Source organism: Alosa sapidissima, chromosome 7, assembly GCF_018492685.1.
Source record: "Alosa sapidissima isolate fAloSap1 chromosome 7, fAloSap1.pri, whole genome shotgun sequence".
NCBI classification, from domain to species: domain Eukaryota; kingdom Metazoa; phylum Chordata; class Actinopteri; order Clupeiformes; family Clupeidae; genus Alosa; species Alosa sapidissima.
In genome coordinates this window covers 28,265,664-28,287,557 of record NC_055963.1, presented here as the reverse complement: position 1 = coordinate 28,287,557, position 21,894 = coordinate 28,265,664, and the positions used below count along the sequence as shown (strand labels likewise).

General features: G+C 44.5%; 1 protein-coding gene across 2 annotated transcripts; it reads right to left on the bottom strand.

Annotated features, from left to right (window-relative positions):
• Positions 1-586: 586 nt before the first annotated feature.
• wnt5a (wingless-type MMTV integration site family, member 5a) lies at positions 587-16,293 on the bottom strand. 2 transcript variants are annotated; one of them, XM_042098180.1, is made up of 5 exons: positions 15,300-16,293; positions 11,353-11,492; positions 9,305-9,552; positions 4,921-5,213; positions 587-3,390 (listed from the first exon to the last, which is right to left on the bottom strand). In XM_042098180.1, exons 2-5 carry the CDS (start codon positions 11,475-11,477, stop codon positions 2,932-2,934), a joined length of 1,125 nt encoding a protein of 374 aa, XP_041954114.1. In that variant the 5' UTR covers positions 11,478-11,492; positions 15,300-16,293; the 3' UTR covers positions 587-2,931. The 2 variants fall into 2 exon arrangements, with proteins under 2 accessions (XP_041954114.1, XP_041954115.1); XM_042098181.1 differs by lacking the exon at positions 15,300-16,293 and adding an exon at positions 14,785-14,859.
• Between the last annotated feature and the right edge of the window lie 5,601 nt (positions 16,294-21,894).

The following is a 21,894-nucleotide window of genomic DNA, read 5'->3' as shown; positions in this document are numbered from 1 at the left end:
TTAACTACACTAAGACAAAAGCATTTACTAATTGATTTGCATTGCTGCCTGATAGATTAATTTGGTTCATTAGGCTGTTCTTCATTTTTGTTATTTGAGTGTGCCCCTTTTATACATCGGACTAACTCCAATATTAAACAAAAAAATATATTTTTCTGTCATGCACATCAGAAAAAACATTCTTCCCACAATCTATAAAAACTTCATGTAATATGAGATAACTAACTGACTGCAATAGCAATAACAGTCATATAATAACTGATATATTGAAGGGGGAAATATCTTCCAAGAAACCAACATTAACTGTACATTTTGAAAAATGAAAATGTCACTCCCCAGTCTATCTGACAATCTCTTGATTGTAGCTATTACAAAAACAGTTCCCCAAGATTAGAGTTCTCACAAGTAATCGCTCCCTAAAAAGCAATCTAAAGTAAGGCAATGAATCATGAAATATTAAACACCACAGTGGTTAAGACTGTCAAGACATTTTCGGTCGTTACGTCTTTCAGTTTCACAACAGCTGAAAAAGAAAAAGAACCCAAAGGGATGTCATGGATAGTCCATAGGATAGTCAGACAACATAGAAGATTCCAGATAAATTTATTTGTTGAAGATGTTTGATTCAGATTTGTTCATACTAAAAGTTGGTGAATCACGGTCTGGGAGACGGTCACTGGCAGACACTTCATAACTCAAAACAAAAACAAAAATGAAAGGATATAAAAATACAGACAAATCTTACCGTAATCATTTCTGTACAAAACATAGAAAAATGTCAAATTCATTACCTGGGATTCAGTAAAATATACACACATATTTATTTATGTTTTTAATAAAAAGCTTCTAAGCTCTGGACATTTACTAGCAGAGTGAATTCCACTTCAATGCAAGATGAGAATGACCATAACAGCCAGTTTCCTCTGTCACTGTCAAAAGATGAATAATGTTGAGCTTTTTGTTAATTTTATTACGGTGTAAAATTTATTGAAGAATTAGAGCACAATGTCTGAGTTAAAAACAAAACAAAAAATAAAATAAAAACAGCTATAAGAAAATAACTTCTTCCAAGCCTCAATAAAAATCATAAAGGATAATAAATATACAGGTTGGATTGATAATGAGTAGTTAGCATTGATGATAAAAAAGAGAGAGTACGGTGTGGCATGAGGAACAATCTGAAAAGGCAAAATGGAACTGTACTTCAAAAGGCTTGGCTGCCATGGTGACTTGACCCCCTTCCTCCCCCATAAAAAAGTGAGATGTCACACAAGTGCCCCCATATGTGAACTTTCAGGGGTGGGGGGTGGGGAGGGAATTTACAGGACTGTGGTAAAAAGAGAAAATTCTGTGAGGAAAGCTTAAGTCTGTGTGAACAAATGTGATCTCCAAGATGCAATGGTGGAATTCCCTTTAACAAGACACCAGAAAGGACACCAGAGTGAACTGCTTAGAAAGTGGCCCTCTAGCTGACTGCCATCACAAAAAAAAAAAAACTATGAGAGGAGTTAGGGTAGCTATTAACAGAGGAAAATAAACTGAGAAATAAATATGGTCCATACAATTTAATGATTGCATGGTTAGACGAAGTATATACAGAACATGGGATACTTCACCCTCAAAAACCAAGATACTGCCCATATATATTTAAAACCATTTTACTATGATCTTATATGTTCCATGGATATCTGAGATAATATGGAGATTAGAGTAAAATATGCTATATTATGATCAACTTGAAAAAGGTCTACAGGACGGGTGGAATCTTGTCTTTGAAAGTGCATATGTACTTAAAATCTGAAAAAACTTTTTTTTCTTTCCTGTGGGCATTTTCTGGTAGTTTATATTAAAAAAAATCTAAATGCATTTTGAATCAGCCATTTGCATACAATCTATGAGAGTATAAAATTGTCCTCAAAGGAATAACAGCTAAAAACCGGGGATTGTCTGAGGTGAAGCAAGAAGGCTTACAGTATTTCAAAAGAATGTGTGCATGCTCTTTTTTTTGTGAAAGGCAAAAAGGCTTCATCTACTGTCCAGTGTAGTTACGTTACTGATACATACCATTTGCAGTGATAGTGAGGACACACAAACAGCTTGTTGCTGACAGACCAATCCTGATTCTTTAACTGTTTAGGGCAGCAGAGAATGCTGAAGGCACTGACCGGTGGCATGATAGTCCAAGGAAGCACCGGGTTTAGGTAATGGAGGGGGATCAGCTCCTAGCGTCCGCCACGGAGCGGTCAAGGGAAACTGTAGGAAACTGGCTGGGCACCAGGACCATCTATCCCATCTACTGCCGAGCACCATGGGACAAGACAACTTTATACAACACGCTGCAGGCTCTCATTACACGGCAAGATGGAGCCCTTGGACTCCGGTAGGGGCTACTGAGAGGCACATTTAAAAACAGCCTGGTCAATTCTATATATGCACTACTGTGTTGTTTAACTCCACTTTGGAAAGCCAGAAGAGAACAAAAAAACTCTTAGAAAATAAATATTCAATGATACTCCCAGGTTTTTTTTGGAAGACACTTAGAATTTTTGTACCTATTACTTAGAAGGAAAAAAAACAAACTGTCAGTCTTTTTGAAAATGGTATAATTGTTTAAATCTATAAATATAATTTATATAGTTTATTTTTTATCTCTCCGCTATGTGTTTTTTTGTCATTTCTTCCTCTCTTCCCCATTCCACACGCTCTCTTCTTCTTCCTCTTCTTCTTTTTCTTCTTCTCTGTCCATCTTTCCCCATTGTCTCATACATTTTCTCCCACACGCTCTCTTAATCTCGCTCGCTCATGTGTGTGTGTGTGTGTGTGTGTGTGTGTGTATGTGTGTGTGTATGTGTGTGTGTGTGTATGTGTGTGTGTATGTGTGTGTGTGTGTGTGTGTATGTGTGTGTGTGTGTGTATGTGTGTGTGTGTGTGTTATTTGCAGACGAACTGGTCCACGGTTCGGGAGCAGCGCTTGCACTTGACGTAGCAGCACCAGTGGAACTTGCAGTGGCAGCGCTCCACCAGCGTGGCCTTGAACTGGTCGTAGCCGCGGCCGCAGCACATGAGCGCGCAGCCGTCCATGCCCTCGGACGTCTTGTTGCACAGGCGGCCCTGCGTGCCCAGGGAGCCGGTGGTCTTGTTGACCACGCAGTAGTCTGGGCTGGGATCGATGTAGACCAGGTCCTGGCCAGTGGGCGGGTTGAACTTGTTGTGCACCTGGACGAGCTTGCCCCGCGCGTTCAACTTCATGGAGGCGGCGCTGTCGTACTTCTCCTTCAGCAGGTCGCCCACCTTGCGGAAGTCGGCCAGCTGGAGCCAGCAGGTCTTCAGGCTGCAAGAGCCCGACACGCCATGGCACTTACACGAGACGTGCGCCAGGTCCGACACCGCCTGCAAGGCCGGAGAGATAGAGATAGAGAGAGAGAGAGAGAGAGATGCAGGTCAGAAAGGAACTCCTGAGCACGGACTACAAGATTCACAGCACGACTGACCGCAAAAGAAGCACAAAAGGCGCAATACACATCACAAAAACAAATCACCTGGCTCCATGCTTCATAAATATGTCCAACATCTTGAAAGACTGACATATGCTTGTTTCAAGATGTACATTAACATATAGTCTCAAAAACAGTTTTTATAAAGTATGCTGAAGGAAAGCCAGAGAGAGCTGGTCTGCCAAAGCAATTTGCATCTGCATGGGAGATCTCCTGCAATGTAGGGCATGTGTGGGAGAGCTTGTAAGATTGGTAAAGGTCCATTTAGAGCAGGGGGTGGGGATCAGCACATACACATACACATACACATGGAAAAAAGGCAAGTGTTTGGCTGCCTTCACATTTCCTTTGAGGTAGGTTCAATCATATGGGTAACTCCCGAGAAGAAAAGACAGAGAAAGAGAGAGAGGGAGAGAAAGAGAGAGAGACATCACGATTGGATCTAGCAGAAAACCTTCACAATCCTGGAGATCAAAGCACGCTCTTCAAAAAGGAGGGCGAGACAGAGCTGTTAACCAGATGAGAGGCGATATGATGAAGATCAGACTGGCCTATATTCCCCCTCCTCTATCCCTCTCTCCCTCCCTCTCTCTTTCTTTTCTTCTGTATGTCGATAACATCTCAAAGAGGGCTACGTGTCAAGCCGTCATGCCGTCGTTTACTGGCCTGTCAGACACACTGAACTCCTGAGCTATTCCACAGCTATGACTGCATACCCACCGGAACATTCCCTACAAATGAAAACCAAAAAAAAAAAAAAAAACAGCTCTGCTCCTCTGAAGTCGTCTACTTCAGAGACAGTTGGCTGAGCAATGCATGCATACATATTTTTTGGCATCGCTCGCCGCTGTAGCTAACGCACAGCGTCTGTTTATAACGAGGCTGTTTCCTGATAAAGAGCAGCAACAAGAGCTGGCTACAGAAACACACAAAAAAAATGCTGTGGAATACATTAACCACTCGGCCCCACCAGCGCAGTTAGGCAGGCAGAGATGCTCAGCATCGACAGCTAAATGAATTTGATGAATTAGAAACATGCATCGGACACAGCGCGTTACAGGCCCCCGAGCTGTTTCCCAGGAATAATGAAGCCTTGTCCTGAACCAAATGTCATTTCAAAATAAGTCTCTTTTGAAAGGATAATTTAGTCCAGAGCTTAATCCCTCGTCCTCAGCACGGTCCCCCGGGAACACCTTAATCACACTTGGCTTTCTGATACTCGAGATCTCTGTCTGGTGTAACTGAATGGTGTACTGTAATGCAATATCGAGATAATTCCTAAAAAAAACAGGACAGTTTGTGTGTGTGTGTGTGTGTGTGTGTGTGTGTGTGTGTAAATGCATGGCATTTTCATCTCATGGTAACAAAGAATGCATTTCAGCAACATCTCATCTCCAAAGACAAAAAATAAAATGTGTGGACGCACCCGTCGTCCAGCCTCATTATTGTGGAGGTTCATCATGAGCCGGGCACTCTCTATGGAGCCCTTGGAGTAGGTCTTCTCGCGCTCGCGCGCATCCACAAACTCCTTAGAGAAGCGGTAGCCGTACATGAGGTTGTCGCCGCAGCCACCCCACAGCCAGTCGCGTGGCAGGTCCTTGGGCCGGGCGGCGCGGCTGCAACCGCAGCTGGACAGCTCCCCCTCCCTGCAGGCGCGGCTCACGGCGTTGACCACGCCCGCCGCGCTGATGGCATACGTGAACGCCGTCTCCCGGCTACCTGTGAGAAACAAACAAACAAACAAACAAAGAGAGATCAGCCAGGGGAGGTGGGGAGGGGAGCCACATGCACATACTGGCTGCACGTCAGGGGGCCTTCACACTCAATCAGCTTCAGCCAGCTCAGATGGAAACCTCGAGTAGCCGCGCAGAAAAGCCGTAGGGCTGTGAGCAGTATGGGGTTTGTGGCGTGTATGTCTGTGTGTGTCTCTGTGTGTGTGTGTGTGTGTGTGGGGAGGGTGGGGGGGGGTGGGGGGTGGGGGTGGATGTAGTGATTTACTGGGTTATGTTTAGGCTGAGTCATAAAGGACTTGGGAGTTGAACTATAGTGGGCCTGAGTATGGGCAAGAATAAGGGGGGGGGGGGGGGGGGGGGTAGAGAGTGAAAGAAAAGAGTGAAAGAAGAGAGTAAAAGAAGAGAGAGAAAGAAGAGAGTGAAAGAAGAGAGAGAAAGAAGAGAGAGAAAGAAGAGAGAGAAAGAAGAGAGTGAAAGAAGAGAGAGAAAGAAGAGAGAGAAAGGGAGAGCGAGTGAGCACCTTGGCAGTGCTTGCTGCTCTTACAGATGTATGCTCGGTTACCTTCATGCTGTGCTGACCTGAACTCTAGGAATACCAAAGCAAGCCAAGTCTAACTGAGCGGCATTCGTTGGCCATGAGGTATGGATGGACACACGGTGGGGAATCCACGACTCCAGCGCCGAGTTAGACCCACTGCTCATAAATCCAGCCTGGCCAAAATGCACCGCAGTATGCTAACCCACAGCACCTGGAGGGCCTCCACTGGACCCCAGCCACCCTGACTCCCCCTGCCCTGAGGGCACCAGTTACAGTAGGTGCATTAGCTGGAAGCATGCCCCCTGGTGGTGGAGGCCTGTACCTGCAGCCGTGGTTCTCCCCCCCCCTTACACAGCTAATGGTTTTGAAAAGCTGATGAATGCAATAAAAATAGAGCGCTTCTATTATTGCCACTGCATTACTATTATTGTCACTGCATTAAAGGTCAATAGTCTCCACTGTAAAAAAAAACCCAACAAGCCAGTCCACTGTCCACACTGTCCTCTGCCCACACTACTCCAGAAGATAGGAGTCCAGGGGAGAGGGAGGGGAAACGGAGGGGAAATATGGAACATGGAGTGTGTGTGTTTGGGGGGGGGGGGGGGGTTGGATGGAAGCAGCGGAGAGACATTAGTCTAGTCAGCAGGCAACAAAGGTCAACACAGCCAAAGAGGGGAACAAAATAAACAGACTGAAAACCTGTCTCTCAAATTTAGTACGCCGCTCCCTGGAAACCAAACTCCAGATGAAAATACCAGAATAAGGGAGTACGCCTGAATGAGCGAAAGAGAGCGAGAGTGAGAGCTAGAGAGTGAGGGAGTAAGTGTAAGAGAGGGAGAGGGAAAGAGAGAGAGAGAGAGAGCGAGAGCACCAGTGAGTGAATGAATCTTATCCAGATGGGAAGGGTTTTTTCGGCGGGGAAGGCTCAGCCAGGGGGAAAGAGAAAAAGGTTATTACTTTCTTTTACTGTTTGGGATTCGTCGGAGGAGACAGGCCTAATAGCGAAGCTGTCGACAGACAGGCTGTCCTCAGCCCGAGCTGACGCTGCCTCCTCATCCCCCTGACCCACATCTCATCCCCTCATCAGCTCCACCCCAAGACCCCCTCCAGGGAGCCAAAGCATCCTCCCCGCAGCAGGGCCTGCCAACCTGGGCATGCGTGCGCCAGGTCCCCCGGCCTCTTCCCTGGATATCGCCCATCCATCACTCGGACAAGTGGAGATGGACGAGTCCTACACTATTAAGGTGAATAGTTTCTTAGCACTGCCGAGACCGATATGAGAATTCTCTCCTCAGAATTGTTTTTTTTTTTTTTTTTTTTGAAGATGCATTTGCAAAGTAGTCATGTTTATGTGTCAAGCAGGGGCTAACATATGGGACACCCAACATCTCCAGGAGCAAGAAAAGTGAGTGAAGAAAACTAGCCCCAAATCTACACCTACTGTAGCATGTGCTGAAACGTCTCCGCCTTTTTAAATACAGTTGAGTATATGCCCCAAGAGGAATTTGCAAATGTAAACATGGTAGTTTCTTAAAGGGAAAGCGGGCAGATTTCTGCATTGGCCATGGCACAGCAACCCTCTGCGAAGAGTGGATCCCTTTAAGCAGAGGCTGTGTACATTAGCAACATCATGGGCAGCAGCAGGACAAGCCAGAATTTCCAGGCTCACTTTGACAGGGCTGCATTTGGCTAAGCCACAGCCTCATCTCTAATTCATTAGGTTTTGAACATATGTTTAAGACTTTCACAGAAAAACACTCACAAAAAACACACACACACACAATATTATAGAGCCATCAGCTCAACATTTTCTAAATATGCATTTGTCTACTCAGGTCTACTAAGCACTAAGCAAAAAAAACGGCGAAAGTTGTCAATGTCACATTTGTAGAAATATGTGCGTTGGGCGAAGGGTGAGGTTTGTGCTCAGAATGTACTCAACGTCTACAAGGTTTTACTACCACTTAACCAAAACCCCCCTGAATGAAGAAAAAAGCCTGGAGTGAAAATGCTACAGCTATTTACAGGAGCTGAAGAGCACAGGACTCCAGACTTAGAAAACAGCCATAAATGCCACCACTAAGCCACCTTTACAAGAGCCAATCTGGTAGCATTAAACATTTGACAGAGCCCATAGAAAATACATTACTGCACCGCCAATAACCAGCTTCTCCTAACCACCAATAAAACGCAACGCTATAAGGTAAGGTACCTTGCCGAGTGGTGCCGGCCACAGAGTAGGCATGCTCGGCCTCCGCAACCCTGGGAAAGCGGTGTGTGCTGCCCTGCCCATGGCCGGACGAGTGTGCTGGATGTGCTTGCATTAACTTTAAATACAGGGCAGGCATAAATTTGGGGGAAACACAATTACTCACCATTCTCAGTGTCAGGCACGAGCCATTTCGAGGGAGCCCGCACTTGATTTATTCGCAAGACCTCACCATAAAACTATTTCTTAACCACAGCTGCTAAAAATGAGCAGTTCCATGTGCGCCCCTATGCATTAAGCGAAGGGGGGAAGGCCAAGGATTTACTCGGGCCCTGCTCCTCGCCGGAGACGAGGCCCGAGAACAGCGTGCCTCCCTGGGCTTTGGGACGCGCCGCGATCCGGGGAACCGTACGAGCATCCAGAAGTCACACACACACACACACACACACACACACACACACACACAGAACCATACAAGCATCTTCACGTCACAAACACACACACAGACACACTCACGTAGCACACCATGGAGAGACTGAGCAGGGACATTTGTTGGCCACAGCCGCGCAGCAATTTTCTCCCATTAATCTCTCTTTAAATCCAGCTGACCACAGTCGGGGCTGATCCCAGAACAGCCATCGCGACACGTCAGAGCCAAAACCTCAGGTCCTCTAAGCAGCAGCGAGGGGATGATGCGGGTCAAGAGGACCAAATCGGCTGCTCGGCTCACTCGGCTCGCTGGCGGGAGCCAAAGATGGTATTGTACGGTATCTGCATTCCGAGCCGCGCTCAAACCCAAGAGAAACAGGAGAAATTGGCAGGGGACGCCTCTAACGAGCGGAGAGCGAGTCGGCTCGCACGGTGCTCACAATCCGCCCCGCTGAGAAGGAGGCAGGCTGAGGAATACGAGCAGGGCGCTCTGGCACAAAACAGATAGGACTAATGACCAATAAGTAGATATGAGTACTGAACTCAACATGTGGTTGCATTTTAGAGCGGCAAGGGAGGGAAAAAAGGCCCTCAGAAGAGAGAAAGTGCTAAAAAGAGCTGCACAGCGCATAATATAAACATGAAAGAGACAGATTTGGCCAGCTCCATCTTAAAGCAACCGAAGGTGCTAATTGAAAATGAAAACCTTTGTCAGACCTCTTTCAAAGAGTCAGACAGCTAATCTGTGAGCTGTATAAAGGTGCTGGTCAGTATTTGGTTGAGTCAGTCACTCTTGAGTGTGTGTGTGTGTGTGTGTGTGTGTGTGTGTCTGTGAGAGTCTGTGTGAGTCTGTGTGTGTTTGTGCGCGTGAGACTGAGCTGACCGTTGCTTGGGCGCTTACCTATCTGCATGACGCGGCCGAAGACGGACGAGTTGTCCACAGTGCTGCAATTCCAGCGGCGGTGGCGGAACTGGAACTGGCACTCGCGGATGCCCGTCTTGGCGCCCTCGCCGATGTACTGCATGTGGTCCTGGTAGAGCTGGCACAGCTTCTTCTGGCCCTTGGACAGGCCGGCCAGCTGACTGCAGAGAGGCTGCGCACCAATGATGTAAGCCTCGGGGATCAGCAACGGATTCATGGCCAGGGACCTGCGTGAGGGGAAACAGCCCCATATAGGCGCGCACACACACACAAAAACACACACACACACACACACACACACACACAGCAGCTCAATTAGTCCCCTACGAAATCTGATCCACTGTGGAAATTACTGTAGGGGTGTGTGTGTGTGTGGGGGGGGGGGGGGGGTGTTGGGGATAGGAGAAGGGGTGAGAGGTTGTGTGTGTGTGTGGGGGGGGGGTGCACAAACACACTCCCTGCCGCTCTCCTCTCTGACACAGTAAATCATTAGCACCTGCGGACTGGTCTGAGCAGTATGTGTATGTACGTATGTGTGTGTGTGTGTGTGTGTGTGTGTGTGTGTGTGTGTGTGTGTGTAGACGGGACACAGAGAGGCTCGGACACGCTGGATGTAAGAGGAGACCCCCGGCCTGTCTGGAGGGGCAGCCTGGGCGAGTGGCGGCCGCTCCCTGGCCCTCTCTGGTGGCTCAATGGGCCTCTGATCTGTGGCGCTGCGCGGCCCAGCGTGTAAGAAATATCCGCGGGTGACACTAAGGGGATTTCACTAATGCCATTATTGCCTTAATTGAAGGTGACTTAATGCAGCTTGAGACTCCAGCATTACAAGTGAGGAGAAGGGAGATCAGGTCTACACAACATAAAGTGCAGGTAAACAAACCAAACTCTAAAAACACAATTTCAAAAACATATCCACAAAAAAAACTGCAATCACTTGCTGTTTTTGCTGTCCCCCAGAGAACTGTTGTACATTTATTAGGAATTAAGTGCTAGAGTTGCATGCAATTGCATGTTGGATGCAATTACATTAATTTTTCCTTTGGTAAAATTACAGCTCAGGATCTGAATGCGCACTGTTCCAACCCCAAAAAGCAATGGAGCTGATATCAGTGGAGCGAAACAAACCCAGCAATCAGTAAAAACATCTTTTTCCCTTTAACAAGTACATTTGGGGCTGTTTGATACTTGGCATGACACACTCCTATTTTGTCTTTTCTATTAATGGAAAGAGGAAAGGATCCGCGAGTGCTCAAACACAGGCACATACAGGCATGAAAAAAAGGAAACACACACACACACACACACACACACACACACACTCCTACGCAGTTCGTGCCTGCACATATTTGGAAATGCTCATGAAAACCACAGCATTCTATGTTTTATATAATATTCATCATTTTGGTTTGGCAATGTGGGGCAAAAGAAAATACAGAGGGGGGGAAACTGGATGTGAGAGAGCGCCTGTGCTAAAGTCAGCATGCTGCATTATTCCTGCATGATTTCATGTGTGGGATACAAGCGCGCACCAACACACACACACACACACACACACACACACACACACACACACACACACACACACACACACACACGCACGGGGGCAAAGGCCAGACTATATGGTGGATAGATGTTCAGACCATCAGGAAATGGAAAGGGCCGTCAGGAGAGGGCATCAGGAAAAGTGAGAATAGTATGGAAAAAATGGAGCAGACATAAAGAGAGACAGAGAGAGAGAGAGAGAGAGAGAAAAGAGAGAGAGAGAGAGAGAGAGAGAGCGCAAAGATGAAGGATAGGGGTTGGTCTAGTTCCTTATCCACACTGTGTCTGGCATTGGCACAACCATCTGTGTCACTGTAGTGTACCTTGTGCACTGATTCCCTCTACCTCTCTTTTTCACACACACACAGCATATGAATGCAGCCCCTGAGCCGGCGGTCTAATTTGGGAGCGGGAAGAGCTAGAGAGTGTGTGTGCGTGTTTGTGTGTGTGCGTGTATACGTGTGATTGTGTGTGTGTGTACGCACCACCAGGAGCTCGCCTCCACCACCACCTGCATGAAGAAGGCCAGGAAGGTGATGGCCACCACGCCATGCCTCGCGTCCATGGAGCCCGTCAGCGCCGAGCACGCCACTCCGTGCCGCCGGAACATTCTGAAAAAGCAGCTCTGGGGGGGAGCAGGAGCAGGGGAGATCGTGTGAGCACATGGTTCTCTTTCTCTCCTTCACACACACACACACACACACACACACACGTTCACACACGTTCACACAAATACACAAGAGAACAAACATCTAACCCAGGCCACTAGCACCTAATCACAATCATAAAAATGACCCGTGTGTGTGCGCAAGTGACAACGCACATGAAATATGGACTGCAAGCGCAACAGACTGCACCCAAACAGAGAGCGTTGAATGATGGAGGGAGAGAGACAAAGACTGTGTGTGTGTGTGTGTGTGTGTGTGTGTCTATGTCTTCGTGTAAAGTATAATTTGTGTACTTGCATGCACATGTGCTTGCACAGTTCGAGCCTGGGGCCATCGCTGCTTGCAAAGCAGTCATTTGGCAGCAGACTTCAGTGTGAATCACATAGAACTGATAGACGTGCAGCCCAGGAGAATAAAACAGCCTTCAAACCAACCAACACACAGCATTCCTGCTGGACAGTTCACTTTATTCAATGATAAGAACATTCCTTGCTGAATAGGAAAATGGACTGGGGGCATAGGCCTGGCCCTTGGCCCCATTTACCTCAATCTCATTCAATTAGCTTCACCATGGGTGCTAGAATAAGAGCTCCACTGCAACTAAGGGGATTTTCAAATGAAAATTAAATCACGTGTGTATCATTTGTATTAGTAAACTGCCCTTGTCTACCTTCACATCTTATTAAGCTTTAACTCAGCATTTCTCTCTCTCTATTAAGATATCCCTTTGCAACAGCCAAGGATAACTTGATTCTCCTATTAACAAAGGAAATAGCTCTCCTCTCAAAGCATGTGTGGATAAAGAAGTTCAAGCAAAGTATGCATCCTCCAAAAGCCTATTAAAAATCTATAACAAAAAATATTTTCCCCACGAACATCACGAAAGTAGGCTAATGTTTACACCAAAGTTGCACAAACTGTGACTATTGCCTGGGAGGATTGTGTGTACACAAGCAACAATGTATAAGAAACAGAAGGACTATTACTGCTATATTTAGACAACACGTCAGTTTGTTCGTTTTCTAACTGATTCCTCTTGAGCAATGATCGCGCAGACGTGAAAGAGGCCCTCACAACGCGTCAGTCTGTTTCCCTGGTCTCAAGAGCGGCCGCTTCATTCCTCAAGATCCGTCTAAGCACTATGCCCGTGCAGAAGCCCATTACAAGAAATGCTATTTTACAGGAACTCATGTGAATGTCTCTCTAATTTACTGTATCGGGCACAAACTGGTATAATCCAGATTAATGATTATTAGGACTAAACGCTCACGTTTCTGCAGCATTTCTACTTACCATTTTGCACTATTAAATAACAATACTAAGAGACGCACTACAGCAAAGATAAAACAAGTATTTAATTATAGACACAGACATTTCATTCAAAGCAACAAAAACACACAAATGTTTTTTTTTTTTTTTTACCACATAAAGCTGTTATACCCCAACATGCCTGATTTGTAGAATAAAAATCAGTCATAAAAAATAATTGAGGCTGTAATATTTATTTTAAAAATATTTGATTCATTTGAACTCGAGTACGCTCTCGCTGTCAAAATTCATCTGTGATATTTTTGAAGGTGCGTCCGCCATGAACAACCAGAGAGCCGCAAAGAAATTGATAAATATACAATTGTTGATTTAAGAAAATATGACTGTAAATAGTAGCACATGGCAAGCCTGTATGTTTATTTGTAGTTTAATTAAATATTGTGTTAAAAATGGGCGAATGTGATTCCAATTAGGCCTACATTTCCAACTGAATTTAGCGTAGGCCTAATTTCAAAATCACGTAATGCTGCACACAGCCATGCAAAACTTCGTTTTTAATTGATATTTCACTTCAAATAGCATAACATTGGTTGAGAAAAAGGTAACAAATTAGTGGTTAAACAATTTTCCCTTAGCGCGCCTGAGTTGTGCTTGTGACTGCCAACTCTCCAATTTGCATCTATTCCTGATTCTGGAGAGAAAAGATTTAAAGTAATTTGTCATGGTTTACATTTTCCAGAGTTTCGTACGAAAGAGAAACCGGGCCTCCCTAATAATCATTAAATTCTCCGCCAACTTCTGCATCACACGGGAACATGTGTTTTTATTTTAGACGTTTTAATCCCGCTGATAGGATCTTTAAAATTCCCCGCACTATTGCTGTTCGTTTATGTGAAAAGGAGGGAATACAGTATCGCAGCGGGTATAAACACACTTAAATAAATCATAGTCCATGAGAGCCCAAATACTATCAGGTGGGCCAGACGTATGACTAAATATCTTGGCCTGACAGACTTGTTGTGAAAAGCCAGCGATATAGGACACATCCACGCTCAGTATGGGGCAGTTGAAATATGGAAATATCTCAGTATAAAGAAACGTAAAGATGTACTGTAGGATGCATCACGTTCTTTCTCGTGGAGAGTAAATTGTTAGAGCCTAGTAGAGGTGTAGACTAACTCCGGGTAGGAGACCTAAAACAGGACAGATCATAACTGTTAACCTGTCATAACACCAACCAAGGCGATAAAACAGATCATTGAGTTCGGCATTGCCCATAACTCCCAGCGAGAGAGAAAGAGAGAGAGAGAGCGGGAGGGGGTGCATGGCAGGTTTGCAGACAGGCCCTAGTCATGCCGAGGTCGACTTTTCAGGTGCACGTCGACGAAAGAGCAACGGGAAAAGAAAGGTTAACACTTGCTTATAATCCTCTAGTGCCAGAATCAGTAGGCTATATAAATTGCAAGGAATTTTCACATCACATGGGCTATTCAGGCAAAATGGGAGAGAGGTCTGACTATTTAGTCTAATTCAAGCAATTAAACACTGCATGAATACCAGGGGCTAGGTTACTATTTTACGTATCTTTGGTTTGGTAAGGGTTAACATAATATTAATAGTATGTTGACGGACATTTAAAAGAGTCAATTCGATTCTTCTCCAGGTTTCCATGATTTGCCCCAACAAATGACAGACCCCATTCAAAAATTCCATAAAATCTAAATTCGAAATGTCTGTGAGTTGATCTGAAGAAGCTGTGCAAGTAAAAAATAGTACACTTACACTTTAGAACCAGAATTACAATACCATACCTTTTCATTTTACAATTACCCCCCCCCCCCCCAACAAAAAACAAAAACATGAAACAAGATGACTCATACTACATTCTCCAAATTACATATTTGATGCTGTTTAAAACTGAATTATTATACTTTACCATTTACAATGCATGCAATAAATCTAAAATAGTTTGTGAAAAACCTTTTACTCGGTCACGAATTCCGACGTATGAGCAGCACGTCAAAAACAGTGTTCAATGTCAGTGAGACGGTGACCCTATTCCTCGACGTCTGAGAGCACACATGAATACTCATTGTTCTAAAAGTGTTCCGATGGTGAAATGTCGGACAACAATCCACCAGAGGGAGCCAACCCCAATAAAGTTGTGGCAAAATATGGACCGACTATGTGTACGGGTTCGTGAGCCTGGGGAACACCAGCAAAACGCTGCATTTTAAAGAATTCCTACACAATTCCGTCTGCGTTTGTTCTCCAAAGATGCAGAATGGCTCTTGGCGTAAAAATACCTTCCCACACATTAGTGCGTATTTTACTAGAAGACATAGGCTAATACAGATTCAGAGGTTTAACGTTACACTCATTAACCTCAATAGATCTCACTTTAACAGCTGGATGCATGAAATTCTAAATAAAGACGTCATTATCACTTAAAAGAAGCAAAAGGATGAACAACCTTGCAGGGCAGAGAAACTTACCAGGAGAAATCTGTGTTTCTGGAAGGCAGTAATCCACTCTTTCAGAGTTGGCTATCAAACGATAAATTCCAGTGCAGAGGCAAAAGTTAAAGATTTTCCAAATGGCTATTCTCCCCCAAAAATGCAATCCAGGGCACACTGAAGTGTAGAGAATAGGAAAGTGCCCGTTTCTTAAGAGGTAGAGGTTACCAGCCGCCTGTCGCCGTTTTGCCTTTCTTGGTGTGGGTAAGCTGACATGAGACGGACTGAGCAGGGTGTACGAAGGGGGAGGCTATTTACAATGTCCAAAAGCAATCGAAATAATTAGTGGCTCTCACAAACCGTGGGCGTGATGGTGCGGAAACTCTTAATGACAAATAAAATATTCACAAGTGACTAAACGTATTGTTGGCTAATGCTTCAGCACTCAACTTTTACCGATGCTATTCAAATGTTTTGTCTGTTCTCCAAATTTGCCACACAGTGGACGATTTCCCCGATTTTTGATGCAAAGCTGAATGTAACGAAACCAGTGATGGTTGAAGAAATATATCCAAGTGCTCGGGACTCTGAAATCAGAATGCTCTCTACCTGCTGAAACATCCATACGGGTATCTTCGCTCCAAACATGAAGCAGCTATTCCACCCTCCATTCTGAGCAGGACGTCAATCTCTCCGTAGATCTCTCGGGTTAATGGTCAGATTGTTTGTGGAAGTTTGTGATGTCTTGAAGCCAAAGACACCTTTCCAATATCCACGTCAGAAAATCGAAAAAAGTGCCAAATGACAGCTACGATCTTCCCAAAAACCTAGTGCAATGGCATTACGTCCAGCTCTAGTGCAGAGGAAAGTTGGTAGTCGATGTCAAAGACAGAAAAGTGCACTATCGGAGATACCCCTGAACACCGGCTAAATTATGTGTTCCGCACCTCAGAGCTTCAGACGACTTCAGCTTTATCACCTGCCCTCTTGCCTTCCTCTCGCAACTAGCAGATCTTGCCACTGATGCGCGCCGGAAAAACCTACCCGCTGGCGCATGCGCTTAAGGGGTCTTTTTTTCCCCTTCAAAACTTGCTACAAACTTCCCAGAGCCGAGAGAAGTTGGATTCCACATATCACCGCCGTTCAAGTGAAACTGGCGTTAGGCTATTCGAAAAGGAGACAGAAAGGAAACAACAGCACAGGTTAGCGTTTTGGTATGCCAGCGTGTGACCAAATGAACTTTGAATGTGCAATTTACATTCCATATTTTTTTTTTCTGTCTTGCATAGTTCAACAGCAGGGCGTGCATGTGCGTGTCCCTGTTTTGTTGGTGTAAATGTGAAAACAAAATGAAGCCTTTCATTTTTATTTTGTGGTTTTTATAGGAAACAGAGACGGATTGCCTTTGTGTCGGCAAACTGGCAAACAGACAGTTAGTACTTGGCTACGATGCTATAATTGCATTTAACAAAAGCTCTGATGTAGAACGATCCCTACATTCTGTGCGTGGAACTTCATAAGGAGAAGCTGACTTTGCAATACATTGCAAGTTTAGAAGATTTCAGTGACTTCACAGGCTGAATTGTCTTTCTTTGATGAGCCGCAATTACTGTGTCAAAGGTCTGCAGAGCCGCTGAGTCTGAGGACTAGAGAATTAGGCGAAATTGTAAAAATGGGCGGAACGGCCTATAACAAAACAAGCCTCTCTATTACCTAAAATAAACTCATAAAGTACCTGGGGCTATTGCGCCATCCGTGCCAAACCTGAGTTTTGATTTTCGAGTGCGCAGTATCAAATTACACCTCACTTAAACCCGGAGAACGTGGGCCAGACAGTTTGCTTATGGAGACCAATCTTCCAATTCAGATAGATATGTGTTTAAGCATTATAACAATTTTTATAACTAGAATTATATTGGTGAACACGTTGGACAACATGTATTGAAAAGATGTTGAACCAAGATGGAGAGAAGATAGCATGTTCAGCTTTCCCCTCATTACTTGCAAGATCAACCTATTTTTGATTCTGACAATGTTGTTCATAAAAACAGTTTTTACTTGTTTACAGGGAGCTGTAATTATCCAACTTCATCGAAAATGAGATGGTGTCATTAGGAGGAATAAAGGAGGAAAAAAAGGGTTTTTGAGGTATTTTCATTCAATTTTGGTTTAGCAAATTGGTCATCCGATTTACAATTTGCTGAACCAAAATTGAATGAAAATACCTCAAAAACCCTTTCAAAATGTTAGGTTGATTTTGGTTGTTTTTATAGTGCTTCAATGTTCAGATAAAATTACACTTCAAATTTTAATTAAAGACAACACTGAAATGAAATTCATCACACAAATCTACAATGACTTTTATTCAGTTATTTCGTTTCCCCATGAGTGATTCCTATGTCAACTTCTAATACTAACAAATCATTTCCTTCACCCACAACTTGTTGGACACAACGCATGTTTTTGAAATAATAAACTCTCAAAATGGTGTACATGTCATGTAGTCAGGGCAGTTCGGTCTACCTGTAAAAGTTTTTAAAGACACACACACACACACACGCCACACAGGATTTGCCCGTGCCTGTTCAAGGTTACTATCTACATGCCGAGAGGGAGAGAGAGGAAGCGAGAGAGAGAGTTATTGTCTGAAAGCAGCCTTGACTTAGTCTTGGACATAAATCTACTTGAGTACACTGCACTGATTGCACAGCACTCTGGATCAATTTAGAGGATAACTACCTGATATTACCTGAAGACTCTGAGGCCACCTGGATGTGGCCCAAACTAAGACCCACACACACACACACACACAAAAACCAGCACAGAATAGCTCTGATTGTGCATGAGAGGTGCCCTGGAGGAGTTCCACTGGGTACCTCTCCGAGCCCAACAGCCCCCCCCCCCCCCTCTTTTGTTTCAGATTCCTTCAAAATGGGACACTGTCATCTTCCCCATAGAGCCCAAGCCAAGCTTTACAGAGGCCGCTGAGAGCGCAAGTAAAGCTGCAGACGTGGAAACGTGAGGAGCCCATATAGTTTGACGGAGAGCCGCTTTTTTTATCGGACTAAGAGGAGAGATGTTGTGATAGCATCCTGTCTCTTCCATTCCCTGAAGGCATGCCCGGGCCACTCGCATCCCTCTTGTCATGTGCGCACACACTGCCTGAGGGAACAACCTCCCCCTGGGATGCGTCAAGAAAAATGGGGGTTTGTTTGGACACTGTATTAAATTCGAGTGCTTAGTGCTCAGTGACCTATGAACTCAGGCACTTTACTCTGGAGGGCTCAACTTTGAGGTGGCTGTCGACTGGCAGCCGAGGGTTGTCTCTTTGCGGTTAGCGGAGTGTGTTTTTGTGAGCCGGTGAAGTTTGCTGTAAAGCTCCTGGAGAATCCTGGCTCCTTGTGGTTTGTTATGATGCAAGAGAGAGATGGCTATGATTGCTCTTGCTGAATTCTTGTCTTTGTTTCAGAATGTGTGTATCCCCTCACCTCTCTCTGTCTCTCTTTCTCTCTCTCTCTCTCTCTCTCTCTCTGTGTGTGTGTATGTGTGTGTGTGTGTGTGTAACAGATGCCACTGGATCAGATTCTGAGGAGATTGCCATTGTGTTGCATGGGGGAAGAGAGGAACAGTTGTCTTGAGGCGTTAGGTGAAAGAAAAGCCCTGAAGGGTTATCAGTCTCGCCAGTGAGTGATAGAGCAGTGCAGACTGAAAAAGCGGGAAGAGAGGTATAGATCAAGATGAAGTGACGCAGAAGAACGTAAACAACCGAGGGCCAAGAAGAGTGCATGTTATATAATCTCCCTCTTTCTCTCTCTCAAGAGCTGCAGTGCTGTAAAACAAAGTGTTCATCTAATGGCGCTGTGTCACTTTTTAGCATCTGCCTTCGTTTTACTCGTTTTCATGTTCCAAGTCACTTTGCTACTGTTCAGTTCTAAATGTTACCGTATGCGATGGCACATCTACCTGTCTGTGTGCATAATTATGTTCATTTGTATATCAGATGATAAATTGATGGGATGTCACTAATACTTCAGCAGTGCCATGTCATATTCAGCCTTTCTTTCTTTCTTTTTATATAGATACTACTCAGTGTGTGTATGTGTGTATGTCTGTGAAAGGGGGGGGGGGGGGGGGGGCTTTAACATGTTTTCATGTGTTTCCACTGAGTGGCTGAAGTGTGACTAACCATAGTGGATCTGCGGCTACTTAAGCCAGACTAGTGGCATAACTGGACAGTGATCTCATCTCTCTCTAACCACCCCTCTAACCACTGACCTCCCAGACCACATCCTAATCACAACCACACCACCGGCCCCCCTCCACCCAACCCCACCACCGTAAAGAGGAATCCCCGATTATAACTCCTAAACCATAACCCCCCACCCCACACACACACATTCACATCACCACATCTTAATTATAACCATGCAACCTCCGCCTTAAAACACACACATACACACACAAACATATACACATACATACAGATACACTTCCAGAAACAGTAAGAGTGAATCTGATTCAAGGACATTCAAAGTCTCTCAATACCAATCGACTGCTGTAAGGCTCTCACTCAGTCACAGCTTCATCTCCATATGCAGCACTCTCCCTGACTAACAGTCCCTGTCCTGTGCAACCCCATTCCAGAGTGACCACAGCTGAGTTCCTTTTTTCTTTTTTTTTTTTTTACGACGGCTCCACCAAACTCCTTCCACCAATCACAGGCAAGCGCCCCCCGAACCCTCTCGCTGTTGTCACCCGGCCACAACACTGGCTTTCCAGAAGGCCGTGTCCTAATAGCTCATGTCCCATCAAGCTGTCAGGCAGTAAAACATGGTGTTCCCACTTTTGACTGATCTGTTTGTCCCCAATCAGTGGTATCTCAAAATTCCTCAGCACTGATGATGGCTGCATTCGGAGCAATTCATATAAAATTCCTGGGATGCATTTTATGATGTGAATTGCTGGCTCGTCCCACCCATACGGTTCAAAGAATTACTCATCCTTACAGGGCTGTACACACACGGCAGTTTTTTTTTTTTTTCTCTTGCAGTTAGCTGTGCGCTAATTAGATGAAATATTGCGAATACGACATGAATGAGCTGCCGATGGGAATAAGACATGACGCACGTCACGTTTATAGCATCTCTGGGAAAACCGCCCTGCCATTGGTGCCCTCTAATCGACGGCAAAACGATGCATCATTCTCGTCACCACCCCTCATCTCATTCAACACAGATGGAGCCGAAATCTACCCCCCCCCCCCTTAGTTTACCTCGGCAACCTATCAGCCTGGAAGAGCTGGTAACACCCCCACCAGGAGCCACCAGCTCGCCACAACCTAAGCACATCAAACCACTAGTCTTCCCCTCTGTCCCCCACCGATACTCCACCCCCTCCCCATGCTCAGCTCCTTCTCCTGCGGGTGCAAAGCTGGGCAACATCTGGGTGAGTTTATGAGGGACAGAGGGGAGCTGGAACCGTTTCAACAAGAGAGAAAGCGTGCAAGAGAGATATTGTGAGTGTGTGTGTGTGAGAGAGAGAGGAGAGAACATATGTTGTTCTTTTATATCATGTATCAATCACTTAAAGGTGGGCAATTTCAAAGAAACTGCTATGCCCTCATATTGGAAATGTGATAATGACCATCGTCCTTTATGCAGCATGGATTCCAAATCTGCTCTTCTCCATTATAGATGCACAGGGAGACAGTGAATTAAAGAAAAGCAAACCTTTATTGAATGAGCAGAAACAAACAATGCTTCAGAGAGAAAAAAAACTCTTCAAGACCAATGTAAAGATACTTGCAGATCTGTCACAAACATCTCCATGACGTAGCAGAGGACAGTGACACATGCCCACAGTCCAGTACAGGGGCAAGTCCCTTCTATACTGTATAGTATAAATAATAAGAGCCTGAACATGCCACACACACACCACACACACATAGATACAGAACATTAAATATGTACACATACAGTACACACAAACACACACAATGCTGACTTTGTTGAGACTTATCACCTTAATATTATACTTTATATAATATTCTATGCATTATATTTTTATTTCTTAGATAAAGAAATACGAAAAAGCAAGTGCTGCACCCACTAGATTCATGAGGATATCAACCTATAACCATTATATGTACCAAGTGCGACAATTTTATAGTATTTCCTGATGATTTCCCGTAAAATGAGACGCATACTTACTGAATACTTTTTTAAAAATTTAGAACATAATATACTAATGAAGTATATGTATCTTACTGCAAAAACATATTTCTTTTAACATGAGATAATTATGCATTAAAAAACATAATTTTTGCAGGGACAAAATTGTTTTTTGCAATCTAATAGAAATAAGTTGTAATGTCAACTAACTTATTTACTTTTGCATTAGCCAAATGTTATCTTAATTCTTATTTTTTTTATTGCACATTCACATACGCATACAAGGCATCAGAGAAATGAAGAGACATGGTTTCAATGACCATAGTTCATGTAAACATGCCAAGGAAGCTCCGCTCAGAACATTTAAAGAGAAGCTATTTTTTTTTTTGAATATTTTTCCAATGAAAATTGAGGAAGTCATAGTCTCTGGTATAAAATATATCCTTTAAAATAAATAATTTGGT

Bases quoted from the DNA above. Each gene is read 5' to 3' on its own strand.
- wnt5a (XM_042098180.1), bottom strand. From the start codon at position 11,477: ATGTTCCGGCGGCACGGAGTGGCGTGCTCGGCGCTGACGGGCTCCATG. The intron at 5,214-9,304 runs GTAAGCGCCCAA...TGTTTCTCACAG, and splicing joins CGGCCGCGTCATGCAGATAG to GTAGCCGGGAGACGGCGTTC. The intron at 3,391-4,920 runs GTGCGTCCACAC...CCGGCCTTGCAG, and splicing joins ATAATGAGGCTGGACGACGG to GCGGTGTCGGACCTGGCGCA.